Below are 22,078 nucleotides of genomic sequence, written 5' to 3'. Positions count from 1 at the left end.
TGCTCAGCTCATTGTGGACGATGGTCAGATTGATTATAAGGCAATTTCCTGTGCTCCCAACTTACAGGAGTTTTTGATGCTAGAACATAGGAAGCTGCCTTATACAAAGTCAGGCTATTGGTCTGCCTAGCTCAATATTGTCCACACTGAGTGGCAGCTGCTCTCCAGGGTTCCAGACAGGGAGTTTCCCCCCACTTTGGGGTTTTCTGCAACATGCCGTTGATACAATAATAGTGTAATAGTGGTAAATTTACTGGTGTGGCCACACACCATTCCTCTTTATTACTGCATTGGTGCTTATGAAGAGAGGCAGCTCTTGCATCACAGTGCATCACAAGATTATGGCTACATTTAAACAGTCCTGACTTTCCCCCAAAGAATTAAGGGAGCTATTAAGGGTGCTGATAATTGTTATCCACGCCCCCCTCCAGAGCTACGAGTCCCCTGTGAAGGAGGGATTGATTGCTGAACCACTCTGAGAATTGTAGCTCTTCTGCTTTAAAGTGGCATCATAGTGTTTTATGTGTGTGAAGGTGGCCTGCATATAAGCGCCCCAATACCACCATGAGCAGAAAACTCACCACCGGCGTTATATAAAATGTATTTCTGGAGGGGACCCTGATATAAGGCTTTTTCATCTTTGTATATGAGGTGGAAATCTCCCACCTCCAGTGACAGTAGGATTGGGCTTCGATACGATACAATAATCTTTATTGTCATTGTCCCTTACGGAACAACAAAATTGAAAAAAATCTACATCAGACATTCAAAAACCAACAAGCTTACTATCCCAGCCTGGTTAACCCTCTAAAAACTCTGATACCCCATAATTAAATACAATATACTCCAACAGAGACTACCTTACACTGCCTTTAAAACCAAACTCGCATTTGGATAAAAACTGTTTCTTAGGCGGCTAGTCCTAGTCTTTATAACCCTGTACCTTCTTCCAGAAGGCAGAAGCTGAAAGAGATCATTTCCGGGGTGTGCACTATCCTGCGCTATCTCTGCAGCTTTCTTATAGCACCTGGAAGCATAGATTTGATCCAAGGTGGGAAGAGTGCACCCAATTATTCTCTCCGCAGTCTTCACAACCCTGGACAGCATTGTTTTTTCCCTGACCATGCAGCTCCCAAACCACACAAACAGACTATGGGTTAATACACTCTCAACAGTACAATGGTACTCCATCCTTTTCCCAAGTGGTTGTGGCAATTGCTGCTGACATTCGTCTTCTTTTTCAGCTGGTCTCCCTGGTGAAGAATCAATGTGTAACATCTGTATGGAAAAGACAAAATCCCCTCTGAATGACATACTGATATGCGGGAAATGTGGACTTGGTAAGAAGAATGTCCTGGAAGTTCCACCACCCTGTGTTAGGGGCTTGGGGGGCGGTGAGGCAGAAAATGGCAGCAACGAGAATGCCCTTATCGCTCAGCAAGCTTGGTGTATCATTATTAGGTTAGCAGGAAGTCTCTTAAAAAAAAAAAAAGCCCTGCTCTCCAGATCGAAAAGGTTCCTAGAGTGGCATGTAATAATAATAATAAGATGATTCCCCCCCGCAACTGTCTGATGCCCCAATTTTGCTTTTTTCCTCCTCCCTCCCAGTACCCTTTCCTTTCATGTTATGCACTTTAGTTTTCTTTCTGTCAAGGAGACTGGAAAGCAAGCTCCCTCCTGCTGCTCTTTGGTTGGTGGATGGGGCCAGACTCCTTTGCCTCAATAGGAGAGCAGCCTCCGAGTGGCCCTTAGATGGCTGCAGCCTCCTGCTGGTGTCAAGAAGCTTCCCTGGTGGACATCTTGCATTTCTTTCCTTTGGTCAGAGCTTGGCAGTGGCATGCTGAGTGACATTCCTAGGAACATAGGAATCTTCTTAAGCTGAGTCAGATCATTGGTCCATCTCATCGGTCCATCCAGCTCAGTATTTCCCAGTGTTGACATTTCCTGGCAATGGTTTTCCAGGGTTTTGGAGTCTCTCCAAACCATACTTGGAGATGCTGGGAATTTGAACTGAGGACCTTCTGCATGCAAAGCAGGTGCTCAGCCACTGAGCTATGGCCCTTCTACAACATTCATGATCCCAGAGTAAATGCAGGAAGGGGTTTGTCGCAAATGTTGGTCCCTGCAAATAACTCTCTGGTCCTCAGCCTCACAGTTAGACCCCTTCCCAAAATGACCCCCCAGATTTCATGGCCCTGTTTACAAACAGTGAATCAATCCACTATGGGTTGGATTGTTCCAATGTTCAAGGACTGAAAATTTCTGTTAGGGGTGTGTGTGTGTTTATCATTCTGTAGCTCGACATTGTAGCCTAGGGGTTACAAAAGTGCAAGAATCCTGAGAACTGTAGTTTGCCCGTTGCAGAGCTATAACTTCCAGCACCCTATACAAGCTACAGTTCCCAGGAATCTTTGGGAGGGGAGCTATGCACTTTCAGTGTATGGTGTGATGGATTCAGCCTAGTGCAACCCTGTAGAAAGTGCTCAGCCTCTGGACGTAGTTGCAAAACTTTGCCTCTCAGGTTTCCACCAGCAATGCCATATCCCAGCAGTGAGCAGCGATGAGAGTTCCTTGGATTCATCTTGGTTCTGTCGGAGATGCATCTTTGCCCTGGCTGTACGGGTGAGTGATAGGATTCAAGGAATGCTTTCTGCTAGCTCTCGTTTCGGGAGCATACAATCTCTGGGCAGATGCTTCTTTATGGATGCCCCTATGTGAAAACCTAGTAATTGCTAGTGGTGGATCAAACCTAGTGTGCTGTCTCTGCCAGAGGACAGCCAGAATATTATTATTTTTATAAGTCAAACCATTGATCCATCCAGTTTAAGCTTTGTTTATGCTGACACCATTTCTTAAAGATCTCTCTCTCTCTATTTAATTTATGTATTGATACGTATTCAGAGATATACAAAATTGCATATCCATCACAAAGTATCATGTTATAATATACTGATACAAACAGCTACTTAATCTGTAAAAGAACGTAGGAAGGAAGAATGAAAGAAATAGGAAAACCTAAAGAAAGAAAACAAGAGAGGAGATTAAAAAGTATTAGAGAAAGAAAAACAGTTTCAAACAGGGGTCCTTCCTGGCCCTTCCTGGATATGGAACCTTCTGCATGCAAAGCAGGTGCTCTTGTCAATGAAATAATAATAATAATAATAATAATAATAATAATAATAATAATAATTCATTATTTATACCTACCCCAGCTTTGCTCAGCATCCCGCCCGCCCCCCGCCACCATTCATCCTCTAGCACCTGCCAGTCCCTGACGACTTTTTGCGGTCTGAACCTCTTGCTGCTTTTTGCCTCTGCAGAATGGTGGAGCCCTGAGGAAAGGCACCATTGCGAAGACACTGCAAAGGATCAAGATGGTGCTGTCCTATAACCTGCAGGAGCTGGAATGGGACTCTCACCACAGAACCAATCACCAGCAGTGTTACTGTTACTGTGGCGGCCCTGGCGAGTAAGAGAAACCGAAACGAAAACAAAGGGGGCACCCAGGGGCATGTCTGAGAAGATGGAGCTTTCTGAAGACCTCTGACAATAGGGAGCAAATCTATCCTGCCCTTTTCTTCTGTGGGGGTCTTCCCTTGGAAATTTAAGCTCCTGAATCATGTGGTGGTCCACATCTGCAGGGGTGCACATGCAAGCTTTAAAATGTGTGTGTCTCGCACAGCTAGATAGATAGAGAGGCTTACCTACACCACGACTGGGAAATGACTGGCCTGGGGTCCTAATACGGCCCTCCAAGCCTCTCTGTCTGGTCCTTGGGACTCTCTCCAGGCCACACCCCTTATGGGCCCTGATTTGCACTCCCATTGTGTTTCTGCCTGGCTGGAACCACAGAGTCATATAATTGTAGAGTTGGAAGGGACCACACAGGCCATCTAGTCCAACCCCCTGCAATGCAGGAAACTTTTGCCTAATTTGGGGCTCAAACCCGCAACCCTGAAATTAAGGGTCTCATGCTCTATCGATCGAGCTATGCCCACTTCAACCTGCTTTGCAGAAATATAAATCAGTTAAATTGCAGATGAATAGTGGACCAGTTAAATTAAATAAGTTACAGCAGTTAGCAAGTTTCTTGTCTTTTAGATGAGGCATGTGTGTGCCACTGGCTTGGAAGAGGCATCCCTTGCCGATATAGATAGATGATAGATAGATAGATAGATAGATAGATAGATAGATAGATAGATGATAGATAGATAGATAGATAGATGATTGATAGATAGATAGATAGATAGATAGATAGATAGACAGACAGACAGACAGACAGACAGACGGACAGATGATTGATTGATTGATTGATTGATAGATAGATAGATAGATAGATGATAGATAGATAGATATAGATAGATAGATAGATAGATAGATAGAGATAGATAGATATAGATAGATAGATAGATGATAGATAGATAGATAGATAGATAGATAGATAGATAGATAGATGGCGTTAAAAGAGGATTAGACAAGTTCATAGAGGAGATGACTATCAATGGCTACTAGCCATGATAGCTATTCTGTGGCCACTGTGAGAAAACAGGGTGCTGAGCCATTTTGCGGATCCAGGAGGCTTTTCTTACGTTCTTCTCAGTTAATTCAGACTTCCTCAGCCTGGCACTCTTCAGATGTTAGACTACAACTTCCATAATCGTTGCCCATTGGCCACGCTAGCTGGGGCTGATGGTAACTGGGAGTCCAACAACGACTTGAGGGTCCCAGGTTGTGAAGGACTGATTTAATCTAACTCACCAGTGGGGTATTTTTTTTCAGCCCAAAGGCCGCAATTCCTCATCAGCATCCTTCTGGGAAACCCATGCTAGTACTGTGGTTGGCAGACTTGAGTAGGGAATACTCCACAGGTGTTGCAACTCTCTCCCGATCCAACCAGGTTTCTTTCCCCTCCAGGTGGTACCTGAAGATGCTGCAATGTTACCGCTGCCAACAATGGTTCCATGAAGCCTGCACACAGTGCCTTAGCTGCCCAATGATGTATGGAGACCGGTACGTCTTTCCCTCACCTTCTTTGGATTGCTGTGTTAGGGTCCCCTTTCGGAGGGAGGCTTGGAGGAGAATGATAAAGGGAGAGGGCCTTTCTGGTGGTGGCTACAATCTGTGCAGTGTTCTCCCCAGCCTGGCACTTTTACTGACATCTTTTTTTTGGCTTCATACCAGAGCAACACCAGGTATACAATGCTGCTAATCTGAGTTAAAGAAAGTCCTGCGTGTTCATTTATTTGTTTTTGTTTTTTTAACTTTCAGGTTTTATGTTTTCTGCTGCGCGGTGTGCAACCAGGGTCCAGAGTACATCAAACGTTTGTCTTTGAGATGGTAAGGCAGAGGAAGAAGCACACTCTCAGTGTTTATTATTGCGATGGAAATCAGCTGTATATAAGCAGCAATATTTATTTTCTATTTTTTTATAGAATATTTTATTTGTAGTGAAATAAATACGGTTCCAGCAAAACTTGTAGAGCAGTGGACCACCTTTGTTTGGTTCTATAAACTCATCCTGAGTGCTCCCCCCACCCTGTATAAATCATTATTCAGAAATAATACCCCTCCGCCACTAAGGAAGGCAATAACATAATAACATTCCGAACAGTAATCATCAATTGCACATTCATTCAAAATAAAACAAAAACTATTTAGTTTAATTAATTCAACAAAACTGATGAACTTCATCCAGTGGTACTAGCTGTTCAAAGTTTGATAGTCATTTTCATCTCCAGAGCTCTGCTACTGCTGCCTTGCCTCTTAACACCCTCCCAGGTACTCCCACTGGTCCCCTTGGAGGTGGCACTGCTCACTTTGGGGAACCCCTGCTACAGGGTGTGACATGCTTATATCATACATACAGACATACATTTTATTTATATGCCACCTTTCCACAGTCAAACCATGCTCAATGGGCCTTACAACATACAAGAATACATTACTGCAACATAACAATAGTAGCCATAAACAGTAAATAAAACATCAAAAAACATAAATCACAAGATCTTAAGAAAAGATACAAAAAGCCCTGTTCACCTGCCCTCCCAGGCCAGGTGGAAAAGACCTGCAAGGCAATAGCGCATAAGAAGAAAACTGATCAGGGACACTGTCAGATAACTAGATCATTGAATGCATTGCCAAGGCTTCAGCTGTCTGTGAAATGGCCTCCTCATAAGTAAGCATGAGCAGCCAGAGATCTACATTAACCCCCCTTCTATTTACAGGCACTTACCGAAATGACCGTGTTTAGTATGAACTAACAATCCTTCTGTGTTGCGTTAGGGGCTTGAAAAGAGTCAAGGTGTCAGAGATGTCCTTTGGAGTCTTTCTTATGGGAGGCAATCTGTAAACTGGTAGCGGTAAAGAACGTGGCAATTATGCAAGGGATGAGGGAGAAATTCGATTCAGGTCTCGCTTAAAGGTGAACCTACCTAATCCATTCTTCCCAAAACAAAATGGGAAGTGAAACACTGCCACCTTCAGGATTTGCTCTGCTCTGAAATTTGCAATGCAGCTCTCCTGCCAGGTAATGTGTACGAGAATTCATATGCTGGAATAAAAGCATGGTTAAGAATGCACATGTAAGTGAAAATAGACTCCTGGAGCTACAATCTCTCTGGGAATAGAGGTTGACTGCTAAACCACTCTGGACGTTGTAGCTCTGTGAGAGGATTGGGGGCCGGCTAATAACTCTCAGCGGCCTCAACAAACTCCCCGGAGTCTTTGGCAGAAGCCAAGACTGTTTAAAGTGGTATCACTGGGCTTTAAATCTATGGTGTTAATGTGGCCATAGTCTAATATCCGCATAGTATTTATGCTAGCAAAATCAGGATGAATGCTCTGTAAACAGGTCCTCTGCAGGAAACCTTGGTCATTCTGTTTCCTTTTACCACGCACAGGGTGGATCTTGTGCATCTTGTACTCTACAACCTGGGTGTCCAAAGCAAAAAGAAATACTTTGACTTTGGTGAAATCTTGACATTTGTCAATCAGCGCTGGAACCTTCTGCAGCTTGGGAAGGTAAGTGGCAGGGCTGTCAAACCAGTAAAAGCAGGGCCATGGAACTACTAGCCTTCTAGATGTTCCTGGACTACAACTCCAATAATTCCTGAACTTTGAGCATGCTGGCTGAGGTTGATGGTAGTTAGAACCCATTGGCAATCTGGATGGTCAAAGTTTCCGACTTCTGCATTGAAAGAAGGAGGGTGACAGAGTCATTGAGAACTCTGCTTGGTTCCATTTACAACTTCAAAGCTGGAACGTGGGCTCCACCTTGTGGCCGTAATCAGAATGTTCACTGGTATAAGTATATATGTTGCCATTTCAATTTAAAATAAACACAGTTTGAATAAAAAATAGTAAATAACAGTAAATGCTAAATTAATATTTTGGGGAAATGAGGAGCTGTGTGCTGTTCAGGAATTCAGAATCTCAGCCTTTTTTTTTTTTAAGCTGCTAGCCCTCAAGGATCCAAAGAATAATGTTTGGCCAACGCTTCAAGAAACCACAGAAGCCACTTGCAATACCCCTGCCCCTTTCAGCTTCCATCGGGGGAAGGCTTGCAACTCAGTGCTTGGGCACATGCATTGCATGTAGAGACATTTTCAAGTCCAGTCCCTGACATCTCCAAGTAAGATTGAGGAAGACTTCTGTCTGAAACTCTGGAGGGCTGATGGCACTCAGTATCATACACAGCTAGATGGGTCAATTGTCTGACTCTTCACAAGGCAGCTTCCCATAGCCATGATGTGGGGCCAGGGGGGGCTTGTGCAAAGCCTTGCGTGCCCCCCCTTAGCAATATTAAACTTTTATTGATTTTTAAATTTTTAATTAGAATAGTAAGGCTTCAAATGAGCTAATAAAATATCACAACCAGGCTGGCTTATTCTTTGGGCTTCAGTGGGACTTAGGCTGCACCAGTGCTTTTTTCCTAGGAAAAAAAGTTCCAGTACTCACCAGCAAGCAGGGGGAGAGGCCAGTGTGTGGGGGAGGGGTGTGGGGTGATGCCAAGGCTGGGCTGTAAGGACAGATTAGCTGCTTGATGCTCCCTTGCCCACCTACCAGGGCGCTGCCACCCAAGTGAAGAGACCTCCCCTGCCTGGCTTTGGGTAGGAGGCAGTAGGGTTCCAGGATCTTGTCACAGCATCATGCCTCCTTCCCTAAGCTGGGCAAATGCTTCCGGGGCTTGGGGAGGGAGTTGCAATGCTCTGAAAGAGTCCGAGAGCCCTCCCGCCTCCTTACCCCCCCCAAAAGGTGAAGGTAAAGGTAAAGGGACCCCTGACCATTAGGTCCAGTCATGGCCGACTCTGGGGTTGCGGCGCCCATCTCGCTTTATTGGCCGAGGGAGCCGGCATACAGCTTCCAGGTCATGTGGCCAGCATGACTAAGCCACTTCTGGTGAACCAGAGCAGCGCACGGAAATGGCGTTTACCTTCCCGCCAGAGCGGTACCTATTTATCTACTTGCGCTTTGAGGTGCTTTCAAACTGCTAGGTTGGCAGGAGCAGGGACCGAGCAACGGGAGCTCACCCCATCGCAGGGATTCGAACCGCCAATCTTCTGATCGGCAAGTCCTAGGCTCTGTGGTTTAACCCACAGTGCCACCCGCGTCCCAAGGGTGGTGGTACTGCATGCCATTCCCCCCCCCCCCAAGATCACTGGTTCTAACCATGTTTACTCAGAAGACTTCCCAGGTATATAGGGTTAGGATTGCAGCCTTAGTCACTTTAACTGGGTTGGGGCCTGAAACTCTTGGATTTTCACTTACATCCAGATTTTGTGGGCTGCCAGGTCCCCTCAGCCCCACTGCCCAACATGGCCAATGATCAAGGATGATGGGGACCCACAGAGCCCCTCATCCCTGGCAGCTTTCTGGTGCTGGCCCTGGTCCTAAGAATTCCCTTCCGCGGAACACAGAAAGCTGCCTTCTGCTGCTTCAAACCAATGGTCCATCTAGCTTACCACTGCCTACACTGACTGGCAGCAGTTCTCTGGGGTTTCAGACGCAGAGATGCCAGGGATTGAATCTCTAACCTTCTGCATTCAAGGAAGCTGCTCTTCCACCAACATGCATTTGGCGCCTTTAAATGGGCCTTTTCTTTGTTCCAGTCTGCTTCTAATCGATGGTGCAGGTCCCTGTTTTTAAACTAGCAGCTGCTTTTTTGTTTTATAAATTACTCTGAACTGTCTGAAATGTTTTATGCAGGCTGCTGGTCTGGAACAGGTTGTTTGTACTTCGCTGTCTGAGTTTTAATACTTGTGTTTTTATGTTTTAAATGTTATGATGCAGTTTGAGGAAGGCTGCCTTGAGAGGGCTTCTGACCCTTTAAAGCATCATTTAAAAAGAAATTGAAAATAACTAAGTAAGTTCTTCCTCTCAGCTGAAGAACACTCCCGTGGCAGAGAGAGCCGAACACCTCCTTAACGCACTAAACAGCTACAAAAGCAGGTAAGAGTAATAAAAGGGCTGTTTCTCCACATCACTTTTATTGTGTTCCCTGTAATCAACATCTTTTGGAAAGTCATTCCTGATGTCAATTTCCATTTGGTTGACCTGGAAGTCAGAGTTTGGAAAGGAAAAGGGTGAGATAGCCATCGCATGGAGGCTGACAAAAGTCTCGGAAAACCATTTCCCAAAATGCTGCCGAACCTGCAGGAGAAAAGCTTTTAATTAAAAGCACAGTAGACATTGCAAGTGCTAAAAACATTTTGCCAATCTGCAACCAGTCAGGGTGGCTTTTAGAATTGCATTTTCGGGGGGGGGGGGGATCACTACCAATTGAAAAATCAATACCAAACCTTACTGTCTGCTGCCTTTCAGATTTCTGAGTGGGAAGGAAATCAAGAAGAAGAAGTGCATTTTCCGACTGCGGGTCCGGGTCCCACCAAGCCCACCAGACAAACTCTTGCCAGGGAAGGTCCCAGGGCCGGCTGATGCCAAACCTCCTGAGCCGAAGGAAACAGAGAACCCCAACTCCTCCAACCAAAGCAGGTCTGCACTTGAGCAGGGTGATGCTTGTGACCAGAACTGTTTCTCATACATTTTTGTATCTCACCCTTCCTTCAGGGAGCCTTCTGAAAGACTCCTTGAGGTAGGCTAGGCTGAGAGATGATCAGTGGCCCAGGGTCACCCAGCGAGTTTTGTGGCCCAAGGGGGATTTGAATCTGCCTTGTCTAAGTCTAGTACTCTTAACCACTACACCATACTTCCAGGTAACAGAATGAGTAAGCCAGCTAGCCATCCCTCCCTCTCCTCCACCTCCAAAAATCTAGCAGGATGTTTTGTTCTATGTAAAAATATTTATATACAGTACTGCTGTTCATTAAAAGCTTTCAACAATTGCACAGAAAACAATACAGTAAAAAACATATAATAGGTTCACTGCTGGCAAGCGGGGCCAGGAAATTTGTGGACCATTTTGTAACTGTGAAGCCAAGCAGTGGATAACTGCTTTGCAGGGACCAATGTATGAGGTGACTAGGACTGGGTAATATCTGGTTTACAGCTAAATATGGCAATATATGACAATGTTGGAAATAAGGGGGGGGGGGGGGAGCAGCAGCAGCAGAGATACATCACTTAGCTCTACCAGAGTGGGGGGCTTCATTAAATGGGTCAGTTGAGGCACAGGAAGCCTTTCTGTGCCTCAGCTGAGTGAGCCCCCTTGTCGCTCTTGCTCACATGAGCCGGGGGTTGGGCCTTCTTTAAAATGGGAGAGCATAATTGGGAGGGGGGGAAGACAGAGAGACAGAAAAGTGTGCATCCCACCCTCTGCAAAAGAGGAGAAGCAAAGGGTATGGACACAAGGGAAAGAGAGGGAGAGGAGGGAAGGAGGGAAGGAGGAAGGGAACTTGGGAAAGAAGAGGCTTAAACAACAGGGCAAGGTTTATTTCATTGTTTTTTGAGTTCAGAATAACCCCATGGGGGAAAAAGAGGCTCCCAGCACCTGCCAGCCTGCTTGCAAGAGAATCTCATGGCATTGTAGCCGGAGGAAAATTCCTGGTTTGTGCCTGTGTTGTGGTTTGCTGCCATCTGCAGGATCTAACAGGAAGGGCAACAGACAAAAGTGTTCTCTGGCTTTGAGCAGTTTATATTATAGTCAGGGCAAATATTCTGAACCAGTGATTACGATGTGGATTTCACTTATCTGTCACCATATTGTCACCTCACTTATCTGTCACCATATTGCCCAGGCCTACAGGTGCCCCTTTCCCTGTGTTTACTCTAGGATCATGAATGTCAGAGAAAGGCCATAGCTTAGTGGCAGAGCACCTGCTTTGCATGCAGAAGGTCCCAGGTTCAATCCCTGCCATCTCCAGGTTGGGCTGGGAGATATAATAATAATATAAATAAATAAATAAATAAATTTTATTTATATCCCGCCCTCCCCAGCCAGAGCTGGGCTCAGGGCGGCTAACACTAGTAAAATTAATAAAAACACAATAGGAAAAAGCCCCAATTTAAAATACAGGTTAAAATGCAATTTTAAATTCAGCCTCATTTTAAAAGTAGCCCATAAATCAAAACCGTAAGGGGAGGGAAACATAAGGGTCAGACCGAGTCCAAACCAAAGGCCAGGTGGACAGCTCTGTCTTTCAGGCCCTGTGGAAAGATGTCAAGTCCCGCAGGGCCCTAGTCTCTTGTGACAGAGACTCCATGTCTGAAACCCTGGAGAGCCACTGCCAGTCAGTGTCGATCAGAGATCAACACTGTGTGTATCTGAAGAAGTGTGCATGCACACGAAAGCTCATACCAAGAACTGACTTAGTTGGTCTTTAAGGTGCTACTGGAAGGAATTTTGTTTTGTTTTGACTATGGCAGACCAACACGGCTACCTATCTGTAACTGGATCAGAGATCAGCGACTGGTGCTACTCCCAAGTATTGTTGGACTTTGACTCCCCTCAGCGCTACCCAGCATGACTAATGGACAAGGATGATGGGAGTTGGAGTCCCACAACATCTGGAGAGCCCACCTTGGTGCTTCCTCTGTCACTATGAATAGCTATTACCCTCTGCTTCCAAACTTAGAATCCCTTTATGTGTATTCAGTCATCAGCATCATTACTGATGTCTTTTTAATCTTACTAATTATATTTCTTACCTGCCTTTTGCCATAAGGTCCCAGGGTGGGCTACAACAATTTAAAAAACACAGTAGTATTTTTGCTATTGCAAATTACAGTCACAACAGTAGGGTGCATCCTATATATATGTTGAAGGCCATTCAGCATATGATGGAAACTATGTAATGAAGGTTTCAGCTGCACCTCTGTGGGGAGGGAATTCCACAACTCAGGGGCTGTTGCAAAGAAGGCCCTCTCTGAACTTCTGAGGGTGGTGGAAGTACTAAAAAGGTCTTCTGCCTGTTGATCAGAGCAGCTGCAAGGATCTGTAGGGAAGGAGGTTATTTGGATATGCAGAGAAGGAATGGTGCAAATCTTGCCATTTTGCCCAGCTATTATGGAGGTGAAAAATGAGAACGCAACCAGCATGGGAAAGGAAAACCAAAAACTTTACATCAAAAGTATACTAAATATGTCAATTCTTCCAATATTGTTTTTCCACAGTTCGACACCGCACAATGTACAGATGAAGAAGAAGAAGAAGAAGAAGGGGAAAAAGGCAAAGTTCCTCTTGGATGATGCGATTCCCAGTGTTAGTTTCTTTATTTTCATTTTTTGAAGAAAAGAAACTGCCCCTCACTCAGCCCAGAGTGGTTGAATAATGGTGTTCTTCTTAGCAGCAGCTAAGGGCTGTTCACAGTGCCAGTTAGATACGCCCTTTTCCAAAGCACCTCACTGCATTTCCTCCCCAACCTTGCCCTGCTTCCATAGTCAGTCAGCATCCTATGACCATTGAGCATGCTCAGTCCTCATTATACTTCAGCATTCCGCATAAAAACAAGTGGAACCTGCAGTAAAATGTTGCAGTGTGGAGTGCTTCTGTTCAGTGTTCCAGTTACTCTGTTCAATTTCTTTTCTTATTTGGTTTTCCATTCCCCTTGCCTTCCAGCACTCAGGCATCATTCCATACCTACTCAGCATGCTTTCTCACTGAGCTGTTTATGGGTTCCTCTTAAGATTCCCTCTTACCCAATATTTTTCATACTTCTTCAAATATTTCAGGTTCCCCTGAGCTTGCTGTTATCTCCCTCTTCTGCTGTTTTGGGCATGTAAAGATCAGTGCTCAGAGAATGAGCTTGCTATTATTAGCATACAGGACAGTGCCACCACTTTGCCTGGCACAGTGCAGAATGGTGACAATTTAGCTCCCTGCCTAGAGGAGCTTACCGTCTAAAATTTGACACTGGAGATGACCGAGGGAGGGGGCAGAAGCCGGATACCAAGCAAGGGTGAACGGGAAGAACATGTGTTTGGTTTGATTGCACATATGTGAGATGTGTTTCAGAATGGGATGGGGTCTTGTATGCTTGGACCAATGGCTTCACAAGGGCGGGGCAGGGCTGGGGAACAATTTTAGGGGGGGGGACAGAGGCTTCAGAGCAGCAGTTGGCTTGCTTCTGTTTCAGGCTATTTAAACCTGCAGGTGGCGCTGTGGGTTAAAGCCTCAGCGCCTAGGACTTGCCGATCGAAAGGTCGGCGGTTCGAATCCCTGCGGCGGGGTGCGCTCCCGCTGCTCGGTCCCAGCGCCTGCCAACCTAGCAGTTCGAAAGCACCTCCGGGTGCAAGTAGATAAATAGGGACCGCTTACCAGCGGGAAGGTAAACGGCGTTTCCGTGTGCGGCTCTGGCTCGCCAGAGCAGCGATGTCACGCTGGCCACGTGACCCGGAAGTGTCTCCGGACAGCGCTGGCCCCTGGCCTCTTGAGTGAGATGGGCGCACAACCCCAGAGTCTGTCAAGACTGGCCCGTACGGGCAGGGGTACCTTTACCTTTACCTTTAAGGCACAAAGGGTGGAGGAATCTAGCCGAGAGAGAGAAAGAGAGAGAGCTGACCTTTGGCCATGCTATGCTGCTTGAGCACTGGTCAGGAACCTTTGGCTTGTAGCCCTCTCCCTCACCCCCATTTGACCCAGCAGGCCATTCCAGCTCAGCTCTTTGCACCTGATACTGCATGCAGTGTCAGGCGTGAGGGCAAATAAAGCCATGGCTAGGTCAAAAGGGGGCGGGTTGCAAGCACCCACAAAGTTCCATTCATGGTGCTTTGCAACCAATCAGATGGTTAGTGTTTGCAAAGCTCTGGAAGGGCTGACTGTTAGCTGTTTGGTGGCAATTGCAAAACACCATGCCTTTGATCATGCACACACACAAAAAGGTACACCTGGTGTCACTATGACATCTGGATTAGCAAGTGGGCAGCCCCATCCATCTGTTAAAATTAGCCCATGAGGAGTGAGAGATATAAGCGTCCAGTCTGTCGTTGAAATCAAACTCCCCACCTCTCTGCTTGATAATATCTGTATATATTTGTAATGGAGGTTTCTGTTTTGCCATCGTTCTGTTCTTCACATCCCGACTCTCAGACTGATTTTGCCTCTGCTTGGAGCACAAACCATCACCTGGCGAGCATCTTTGACTTCAACGTGGACGAAATTCAGAGCTCGAAAAGGTAACAGGACCAGGCGAGGCTTGGAGCAAGTCTGTTGGAAGGCGGGGGGAGGCATAGCCCAGTGGAAGACCACATGCTTTGCTTTTATTTACTTTTTAAACTCATATCCTAGCCTTCCTCCCAAAGGAGCCTAGGGAGAAAATAGACCCACAATTTAAAAGCAATTCCCACCCCCCAAAAAAGTTAAAACGTGCATAAAACAATTGCAGTTTATGATTAAAAATGTTGTTCCTGGGTACCCAAGAAGAGTATGATTGATGCCTGTGTATGCCACCAAATGCCCAGATAAGCACGAATGTTTTCAAATTCCTCCTGGAAGTTGATAATGATGGAAACAGCTGCATATCTTGCAGGAAGGCTTTCCACAAATGGGGGTTGGGGGAGAGAGAGGTCCATTCCCAGGTGAAAACTTGGCAAAGCAAGGTTTGCAGACACTTGCTCAGAAGCACTCTTTTATATGATGATGACATACGCTGTGTGACTGAGCCTCTGCTTAAGCTGTTGCTCTGTGCAGTTTGACTGTTTCCTTGCTCATGCTTTTATGCTTTTTCCCCAGCGGAAGCTCGAGCCAGAATTTCTTTTCTGACGTGGATACGGCGACAGATGCCGCCAGTACTTCAGGTTCAGCCGCAACCAGCGTGTCCTATGAAACAAGGTGGGAGGCCAGGGGCTATCTTCTGTTTTCGTTTTTGGGTTCAATGTGGGCTGTCTTCTATTTACTTTAAAGATGGCGCTTGACACCTGCTGTTTTTATAAGCACGTCTATCTGCCCATCAAAATGCAACATGTATATGTACTTACTTAAGAGTTACGCACTTACTTAAGTGGGACTCGTAATTTGGAATGGTTTTTAATTGATTCATTTAATGTGCAAATGGTATCCTGTGGCCCTCCAGATACTTATATGTATTTATTTGTAGAAGTATTTCTAGACAGCTATTCTTGAAAACATATCAGAGCAGTTAACAACAGTCACACATAAAACCATGCAACAAAAACCATATAACAATTTTTAAATGGGGGATCAGCTAACTATTATGGAAAGATGTGCTCTAAATTTGGAGGGGTGGTGGGAGCTGTAGTCCATCTGGCAGCCCACAGAGTCCCCATCTCTGTTCCAAACCATCTGTCAGCTAAACAACCACAGCCGTAACTTAGCAATATTATTCTAATATTTATTCCCCTTCCTCCCCTCCCCCTCCCCTTTTTATGAAGATTACCTTCTCTGGGATCCCACAGCTAATTCTCCCCTGGTCTCCTTGCTGGACCAAATAGGACTAATTTAGCCAGCTAGCCCTGGTGATCATCTAATGTTTATTGGATGGATTTCCCCTCTAAATTGATTTTTGAATTCTAAATTTATTGTTATTCACGTTTTATACTGTATTTTATGCTGTTTTTTCGTTGCATCAATTAAGGGTTTTAAATTTGCTGTTAGCCACCCTGAGCCCGGTTTTCTGAACTGGGAAGGGTGGGGCATAAATAAAAAATTACTATTATTATTCTAATAATATTATTGCATATTACCTAGAAGGAACCTGGGCAGCCGGAAGCGTAAGATGACATGCAGAAGCTACACACCTATTGAGACCAAGCAGAGATGTGCGGAGGGCCCCCAGAAGGTCACACCTGGCTGCTCCTCAGAAGAATGTGAGGCAACTGGGGGCCCAGATCGCCCAGATAACCCCACCCAGGGTCATGCTTTCGGGAGCCTGAATGAAGGCAACTCACCGTCCTACCTCAGATCATCAATCAACAACTATTTTGGCGCTGCTGGCAGGATGGTGTGTGGGGAGAAGTACAAAGTGTTAGCCCGTAGGGTGAACCTAAATGGAAAAGTTGAGTACCTGATAGAATGGGAGGGCACTACCCCCTACTGAGTGTCTGGGGTGGTTTGCCCTTGAGAAAAGAAAGAGTTTTGGGGGGAAATAAACTCAGAGGAGTCGTGCGATCAGATGTAAGCTATGTTATGCTTATTTTGGGCACTCTGGGGTGGGGTTTGGGTAATACTTCGATGAGGTGCCTTCAAGTAGGCTTCGTTGAAAGAACGATTTTTTTAAGCTACAGATCAAATGGAATCATGTTGCTTTGTAACACTGCTTCTCTAAAAGAGTGAGAGAAGGAGTGAATGGGTACAAACAATGTATTTTATTTGGCGAAAGAAGGACAATACCTGCCATTTCCAGAAGGACTCTTCCAGAGGGAAACTGATGCTGCCATTTTGGGATGGGACGAAACTGTCCAGGTTGCTTAACCAAGCAGGGGTGGGTCCTTGTTCTTGGCAGGGAAGATGAAGTGACAGAAAGATGTAAGAATGGGGGTGGGGGAAAGATCCACCCACAGAAGCCAAGTTTGATAAGTGGGCAGTCTCTCCCACTGGTGACCTGTTTCTTGCCAATGCAATGATCAGCTGATTGTTGGGGAATTGCATAACTCTGGGTGATACTTTGCAAGCCCTGGCCAATTAGCATCAGTGCCCACAGAGCACAGTGCATTGTAAATACAGCTGATTGGTGGTGCCTGCAAAAAAAGCTTTTAGCCCAGCCATGCTTTTAACTGCCCTGCATTTGATGTCGGTACAGGTTAGCTGGGCGCCAGCCAAAGCTGCTTTTAGGCTCCAGTGTCCCTTGAACCCACTTACCTATGCTATGCATTTGAAACTGGTTCAAAACCAGTTTTGACAGCCATAACTCTCCTCTGCCCAACTTTGCGGGTGGTAGTTCTGAGAGGCAGTGAGGGAATATTTGTTGAAGGTTCATAGTCCCATGCAGGACTTCTGTTCCTTAGTGGAGAGTTAAATTGGTTTAAACTTGTAGAGTTGAGGAGACGTTCAATAAATATTCGCTTAAAGCTTATCTAATCCCTTGGCTGTGCTGAGGGGACTAACTGGGATATATGGGAGAACAGGGTATAGTTGGTCAGTGATGACAGAGAATCACAGAGCTGGCCATCTATTCCAATGCAGGAATCTCAGCCGGTGAGGGCTGTTGTGTTGTGAACAGGGCTGGATCTGAGGCCCTAAGCTACTGAAGGTAATGGGGCCCTTTATATGTCGAGCTGTCCTTTGTCAACAACCAATTGTCACTGTTTTTTGTGTGGAATATATGCTATATTGTAATTTATGGACCTAATAGGTATCTAAAGCCATTTGCCACTGTTGCTGTATGTAAGTTTTATTTTATTTTATTTTACTTTATTTTATTTTTTGGAAATGTACATCCAGGTTTTTTCCTTTAATTTTTTTTTTGGGTGGCCCCAAGAGAGTGGGGCCCTAAGCTATAGCTTATAGTAAATCCGGCACTGGTTGTGAATGTGCTTGGTTGCTGTGAATATAACTGGCTGACCCTGATTTTTTTGGAAGACGAGGTTCCACGTGTTCTGTGAGAAAATGTCACAAATGAAGCCTGGTCTGCATATCCAGGAGAATGAGGTGGTAGAACTTTAATGTGGTAGGATGGACTGTAAGATAAAAAAGGTAAAGGACCCCTGGACAGTTAAATCCTGTCAAAGATGACTATGGGGTGCAGTGCTCATCTCGTTTTCAGGCCGAGGGAGCCAGTGTTTGTCCACAGACAGCTTTTCAGGTCATGTGGCTGTACCAATACAGACCGCAAGACAGGGGGATGAACACATGTTTGAATGCTTCCCCATATGGAACAATTCCATCCAAGCAGAAAGTTAGAATATCAGGGAGTCTTAGCCAGCTAGTTTTCTACTTATGGGGAGATATATTGAGGGAAATATAGATATAGAACATATGGGATTATTTTTTATGGAATTCACTCTATGCCTGCAGTGGTCCAGTTAATTCTTCTGCCTTGCAACTGGACCACTCTGATTCTATTGTGTGTGTGCAAGCAAGGCCTGAGATTATAGCTCTGATATGTATGTGCAATATGACAAGTCTTTGAGGAGGAGCTCGATGGGCAGGGAAAGAGGAGGCAGGGAGGAAGAGGCAATAATAATAGACAGGTAGAATCAACTGGGGGGGGGGGAACGTTCCATTCCGAGCATCCTACAAAGATTCAGGTGGAAGCAGGAGGAGACTTGGGGGTGAATGTGGCGCAACCCAACCTCTCTTGTATGTCACCTTCTATTATATGTGTGGAAGTTGATGGTATTTGCTTACATAGTCATCCATGAAGGTAAAGCAGTATTAGCTAGGGCTGAGCCAAAAGTCCCTCCCCCCATCTCAAATCTGACACCTTGTCTGTAGGCTGAAAAGTTGGGACTCTTATCTGATTTTTGTGGTGGGGACCGTAAAGTTTGCCAGGCAAGTGTGTTCCTTGTTGCCGCAAGGAGCCATTTTTCAAACCAGCAGTTCCTGAGTCTGGGAAGAGGAAGCCTGATTTGGCTTCAGATGTCATTTTTCAACCAAATCTCATTGCTTTACATGGTGTTGTGATGAAGTCAAATCAGAGTGATGGCAGGGGGCATTGCTGCCTTTGCTCTGATTTGGCTTCAGGTGTCATAATTCAGCCAAACCTCATTAGCTTGCATGGGGTTATTATGGAGCCAAATCCCAATGAGGCAGGAAGGATCAAATTTATTACTTTACTATTTGCTTGCTCTGCAGGCGGGATGGTCTGCAGGCTTTCAATTTGAACCTAGCCTGATCTTTTATTCCCCTTCCTTCCCTCCCCTTCCCCTTTTTATGAAGATTACCCGCTCTGGGATCCCACAGCTAATTCTTCTTGGTCTCCTTGCTGGCCCAAATAGGACTAATTTAGCCAGCTAGCCCTGGTGATCATCTAATGTTTATTGGATGGATTTCTCCCCTAAATTGATTTTTGAATCCTGAATTTATTGTTATTCACATTGTATACTGTATTTTATGCTGTTTATTGTTGCATCAATTGAGTGTTTTAAATTTGTTGTTAGCCGTCCTGAGCCCAGTTTTCTGAACCGGGAAGGGCGGGGTATAAATAAAAAATTTATTATTAGTATTATCAACTGCCAGCCTGTGGGTTGGATCTGGTCCCTGAAGCAATTTTTATCTGCTCCTTGGCAGTCTTATCCAGTTTTAATCAAATAGTACACTAAAAGCATGTCCACACTTTCTCTCATATGAAAAGGGGTCAGAAATAAAGCGATTAGGCCTCATGATGACAGCACATAAGCTGGTGAGGTTTGGTTGAGCAATAGTGTCTGAAGCCAAATCTGAGTGTAGGCAAATGTTCCTTCCTTTGATCTGAGTCAGCTTCATGAAGACACCATGTAACCAAATGAGATTTGGGTGAGCAACAGCATCTAAAACCACATGAGAGCCATGCAGTCCTATGCAAGTCTACTTGGTGGTAAGACCCACTGGGAGGTAGTCAACTAAGTTTGATTCGGAGTAAACCCATTGAAATTAATGAGCATGACTAAGGGAGCAATCGTGTGTCTGGGAAGGTGGTGTAAAGTAAGCCTGATCCAGACTCTGTTTGGGAGCAAGGCTACCACTATTTGAGCCAGTCTAAGCCAAGGCGCAGGAGATAGGAGGCTTTAAAACAGAGTTTGAGTTTTGCCAGCTTACCTTACGACAGTTTGCCAGGTTGTGTGACCAAACTCTCAAATCCTCCCTGCTGGCACTGAGCCCCCCCCCCTCACAGAATGACCTCTTTTCAGGTCTCATGCTGGCTTAAGATCCACCGTGTGCATTTCAGCTGGGGTGAGGGACTTACGAAGTTGGTGTATCTCTGGCTGAGCTGGGGCTGGGGGCTTATCCCAGCATAGCCCAGCCGAGCCAGAGATCAGCCACATTGTAGTCTGATGGATCTCGGGTTAGGGTTCTGTCCTAAACTAGGACCATTAACTTCAGTAGTTTTACTCCGAGGAAAACTTACTTTTGGAGCTTCCTCCAAAGGAAGCATGTTTAGAACTACAGCCTTGATATTTACATATTTTATTTTCAGTGTTGTCTGGTGTCCACTGCCCACAGTGGATCTCATTGTGCTATTAACTGTGAACCACTAGGCGGTGCTAATGTTGTTATGGAGCCAAATCACTGATGGCCGGCCAGTTTGTGCATCTAAACACACGTCTGGCTTTTGCACCAATGTCTGTGGGTTTAATAATTCAAGTGCAGGTGTGACAGAATGATCTCTGTCAGGGATTTTAAAACAAAGCAGGGGAGAAACACCACCATTTTGGAGTTACCTGAACTCCCTTCAGTTTCCAACAAGAGTTCTCCATCCCGCAAGGCTCTCTCGGGAGAACACCTCTAAATTCAAATACAGGCCATATTCATGCTGATACCACTTTAAATGGCCATGACTTTCCCCAAAGATTTCTAGGAGCTGTGGTTTATTAAGGGGGCTTAGAGCGATTAGGAGACACCTATTCCTTTCCCAGAGCCACAGTTCTCAAGAGTGTTCAACAATTAACCCCTCTACACAGGGATCTCTGGGAATTGTAGCTCTGGGAGGGGGAGGGGAATTGCCACTGACACCTGAGGTTTAGTATGCACACCATCCAATATACTCTTGACTACGGGGAAGATTTGAAAAGGGGACATTTCCTCAAAATGAGGGAGACCAAAAAAGAGAGACTTGCTTCTGTCTCCTAACATTCTCCTTGACAATAGCACAGCCAGTGCTATTTTTGTAGAAAAAGAGGTGCTGGAATTCACCATGAACCTCACCCTCATTCTCTTAGAATGGCAATGGCACCCACCTGAGAGGTGCCAAATCTGAGTTCTGGCAAGTTCTACCTGAAAAAAGTACTGGGCACAGCATTGTGGATGACACATTGAAATGACCAAGCACTGACTTTTTGTTTTGTTTTGTTTTGTTTTTTTGTTTTGTTTTGAAGTTAAGAATCTGTTATCATTACCAGTAATTTGCAGAGAGATCTGAATGTGGTTGCATTTGCACGTTTCTCATTGCACGACTTAAATCTAGGCCCCACAACAGAGCAGACTAATCTGCCATAGTGAGAGGAGGGGGGGGGGGAAGGCGGGGCTCTAAAAATATCATTCCCCCCTCCCGAGGGATTTTCTCTCTCTTTTTACATTAGCTTGGATTGATGTTCTTAATGCTTCTGTGCACCTTCTTATTAAAACCAGAGAGAAAAGATTCAGTCTTTCAACTTGCTGCTCTTTAATGACTGACCTTTTGTTTTGTTGTATTCAAGTTGTAATTAATATGACAGATGTGCGATTATTATTAAAAATAAAGTGGTTTGTTTTTTTTCAACTTCACCACGGCATTCGTGTTTCTTGGGATGGAGACGGTTCTGCCGCACAAAGCAAAGTGAGATGTTTGGCAGAGGTGATGGATTTGGGGGTGGGGATATTCACGGGGGGGGGGGGAGACCAGAAGGGAGGGGGGAGATCCTGGGTTGAGTGGGGAGGAAGGAACAAGGCAAAGGCATAAACAAAGGGAAAATGTAGGCCAGGGTGGGGTGGGGGAAGTGGCAAATGCGGCCTTCCACGCCTCTCTCTCTGACCCTTGGGATTCTTCTCAGACCCATAGCTGTCAACTTTCCCATTTTTTAAAGGGAAATACCATTATTCTGAATAGGA

General features: G+C 45.3%; 1 protein-coding gene across 3 annotated transcripts in view; it reads left to right on the top strand.

Annotated features, from left to right (window-relative positions):
* The window catches only part of PHF19 (PHD finger protein 19), a 34,501-nt gene extending 12,747 nt beyond the window's left edge, over positions 1–21,754 (top strand). For 2 of the 3 annotated variants that reach the window (XM_083721790.1, XM_083721791.1), the window contains 12 exons: positions 1,245–1,340; positions 2,522–2,622; positions 3,321–3,469; positions 4,915–5,010; positions 5,269–5,337; positions 6,903–7,023; positions 9,383–9,450; positions 9,823–9,993; positions 12,571–12,658; positions 14,486–14,571; positions 15,128–15,226; positions 16,103–21,754. In XM_083721790.1, the coding sequence (XP_083577916.1) occupies positions 1,245–1,340; positions 2,522–2,622; positions 3,321–3,469; positions 4,915–5,010; positions 5,269–5,337; positions 6,903–7,023; positions 9,383–9,450; positions 9,823–9,993; positions 12,571–12,658; positions 14,486–14,571; positions 15,128–15,226; positions 16,103–16,451 (1,493 nt within the window). In that variant the 3' untranslated portion in view covers positions 16,452–21,754. The remainder of the gene's footprint in view (positions 1–1,244; positions 1,341–2,521; positions 2,623–3,320; positions 3,470–4,914; positions 5,011–5,268; positions 5,338–6,902; positions 7,024–9,382; positions 9,451–9,822; positions 9,994–12,570; positions 12,659–14,485; positions 14,572–15,127; positions 15,227–16,102) is intronic. The other variant, XM_083721792.1, reaches the window with a different exon arrangement.
* The last annotated feature ends 324 nt before the right edge of the window (positions 21,755–22,078 follow it).

Source organism: Podarcis gaigeae (assembly GCF_964106915.1).
Source record: "Podarcis gaigeae genome assembly, chromosome: Z".
Lineage (NCBI taxonomy): Eukaryota > Metazoa > Chordata > Lepidosauria > Squamata > Lacertidae > Podarcis > Podarcis gaigeae.
The sequence above is the reverse complement of the archived record's forward strand: the minus strand, read 5'-3'. Positions and strand labels throughout refer to the sequence as shown.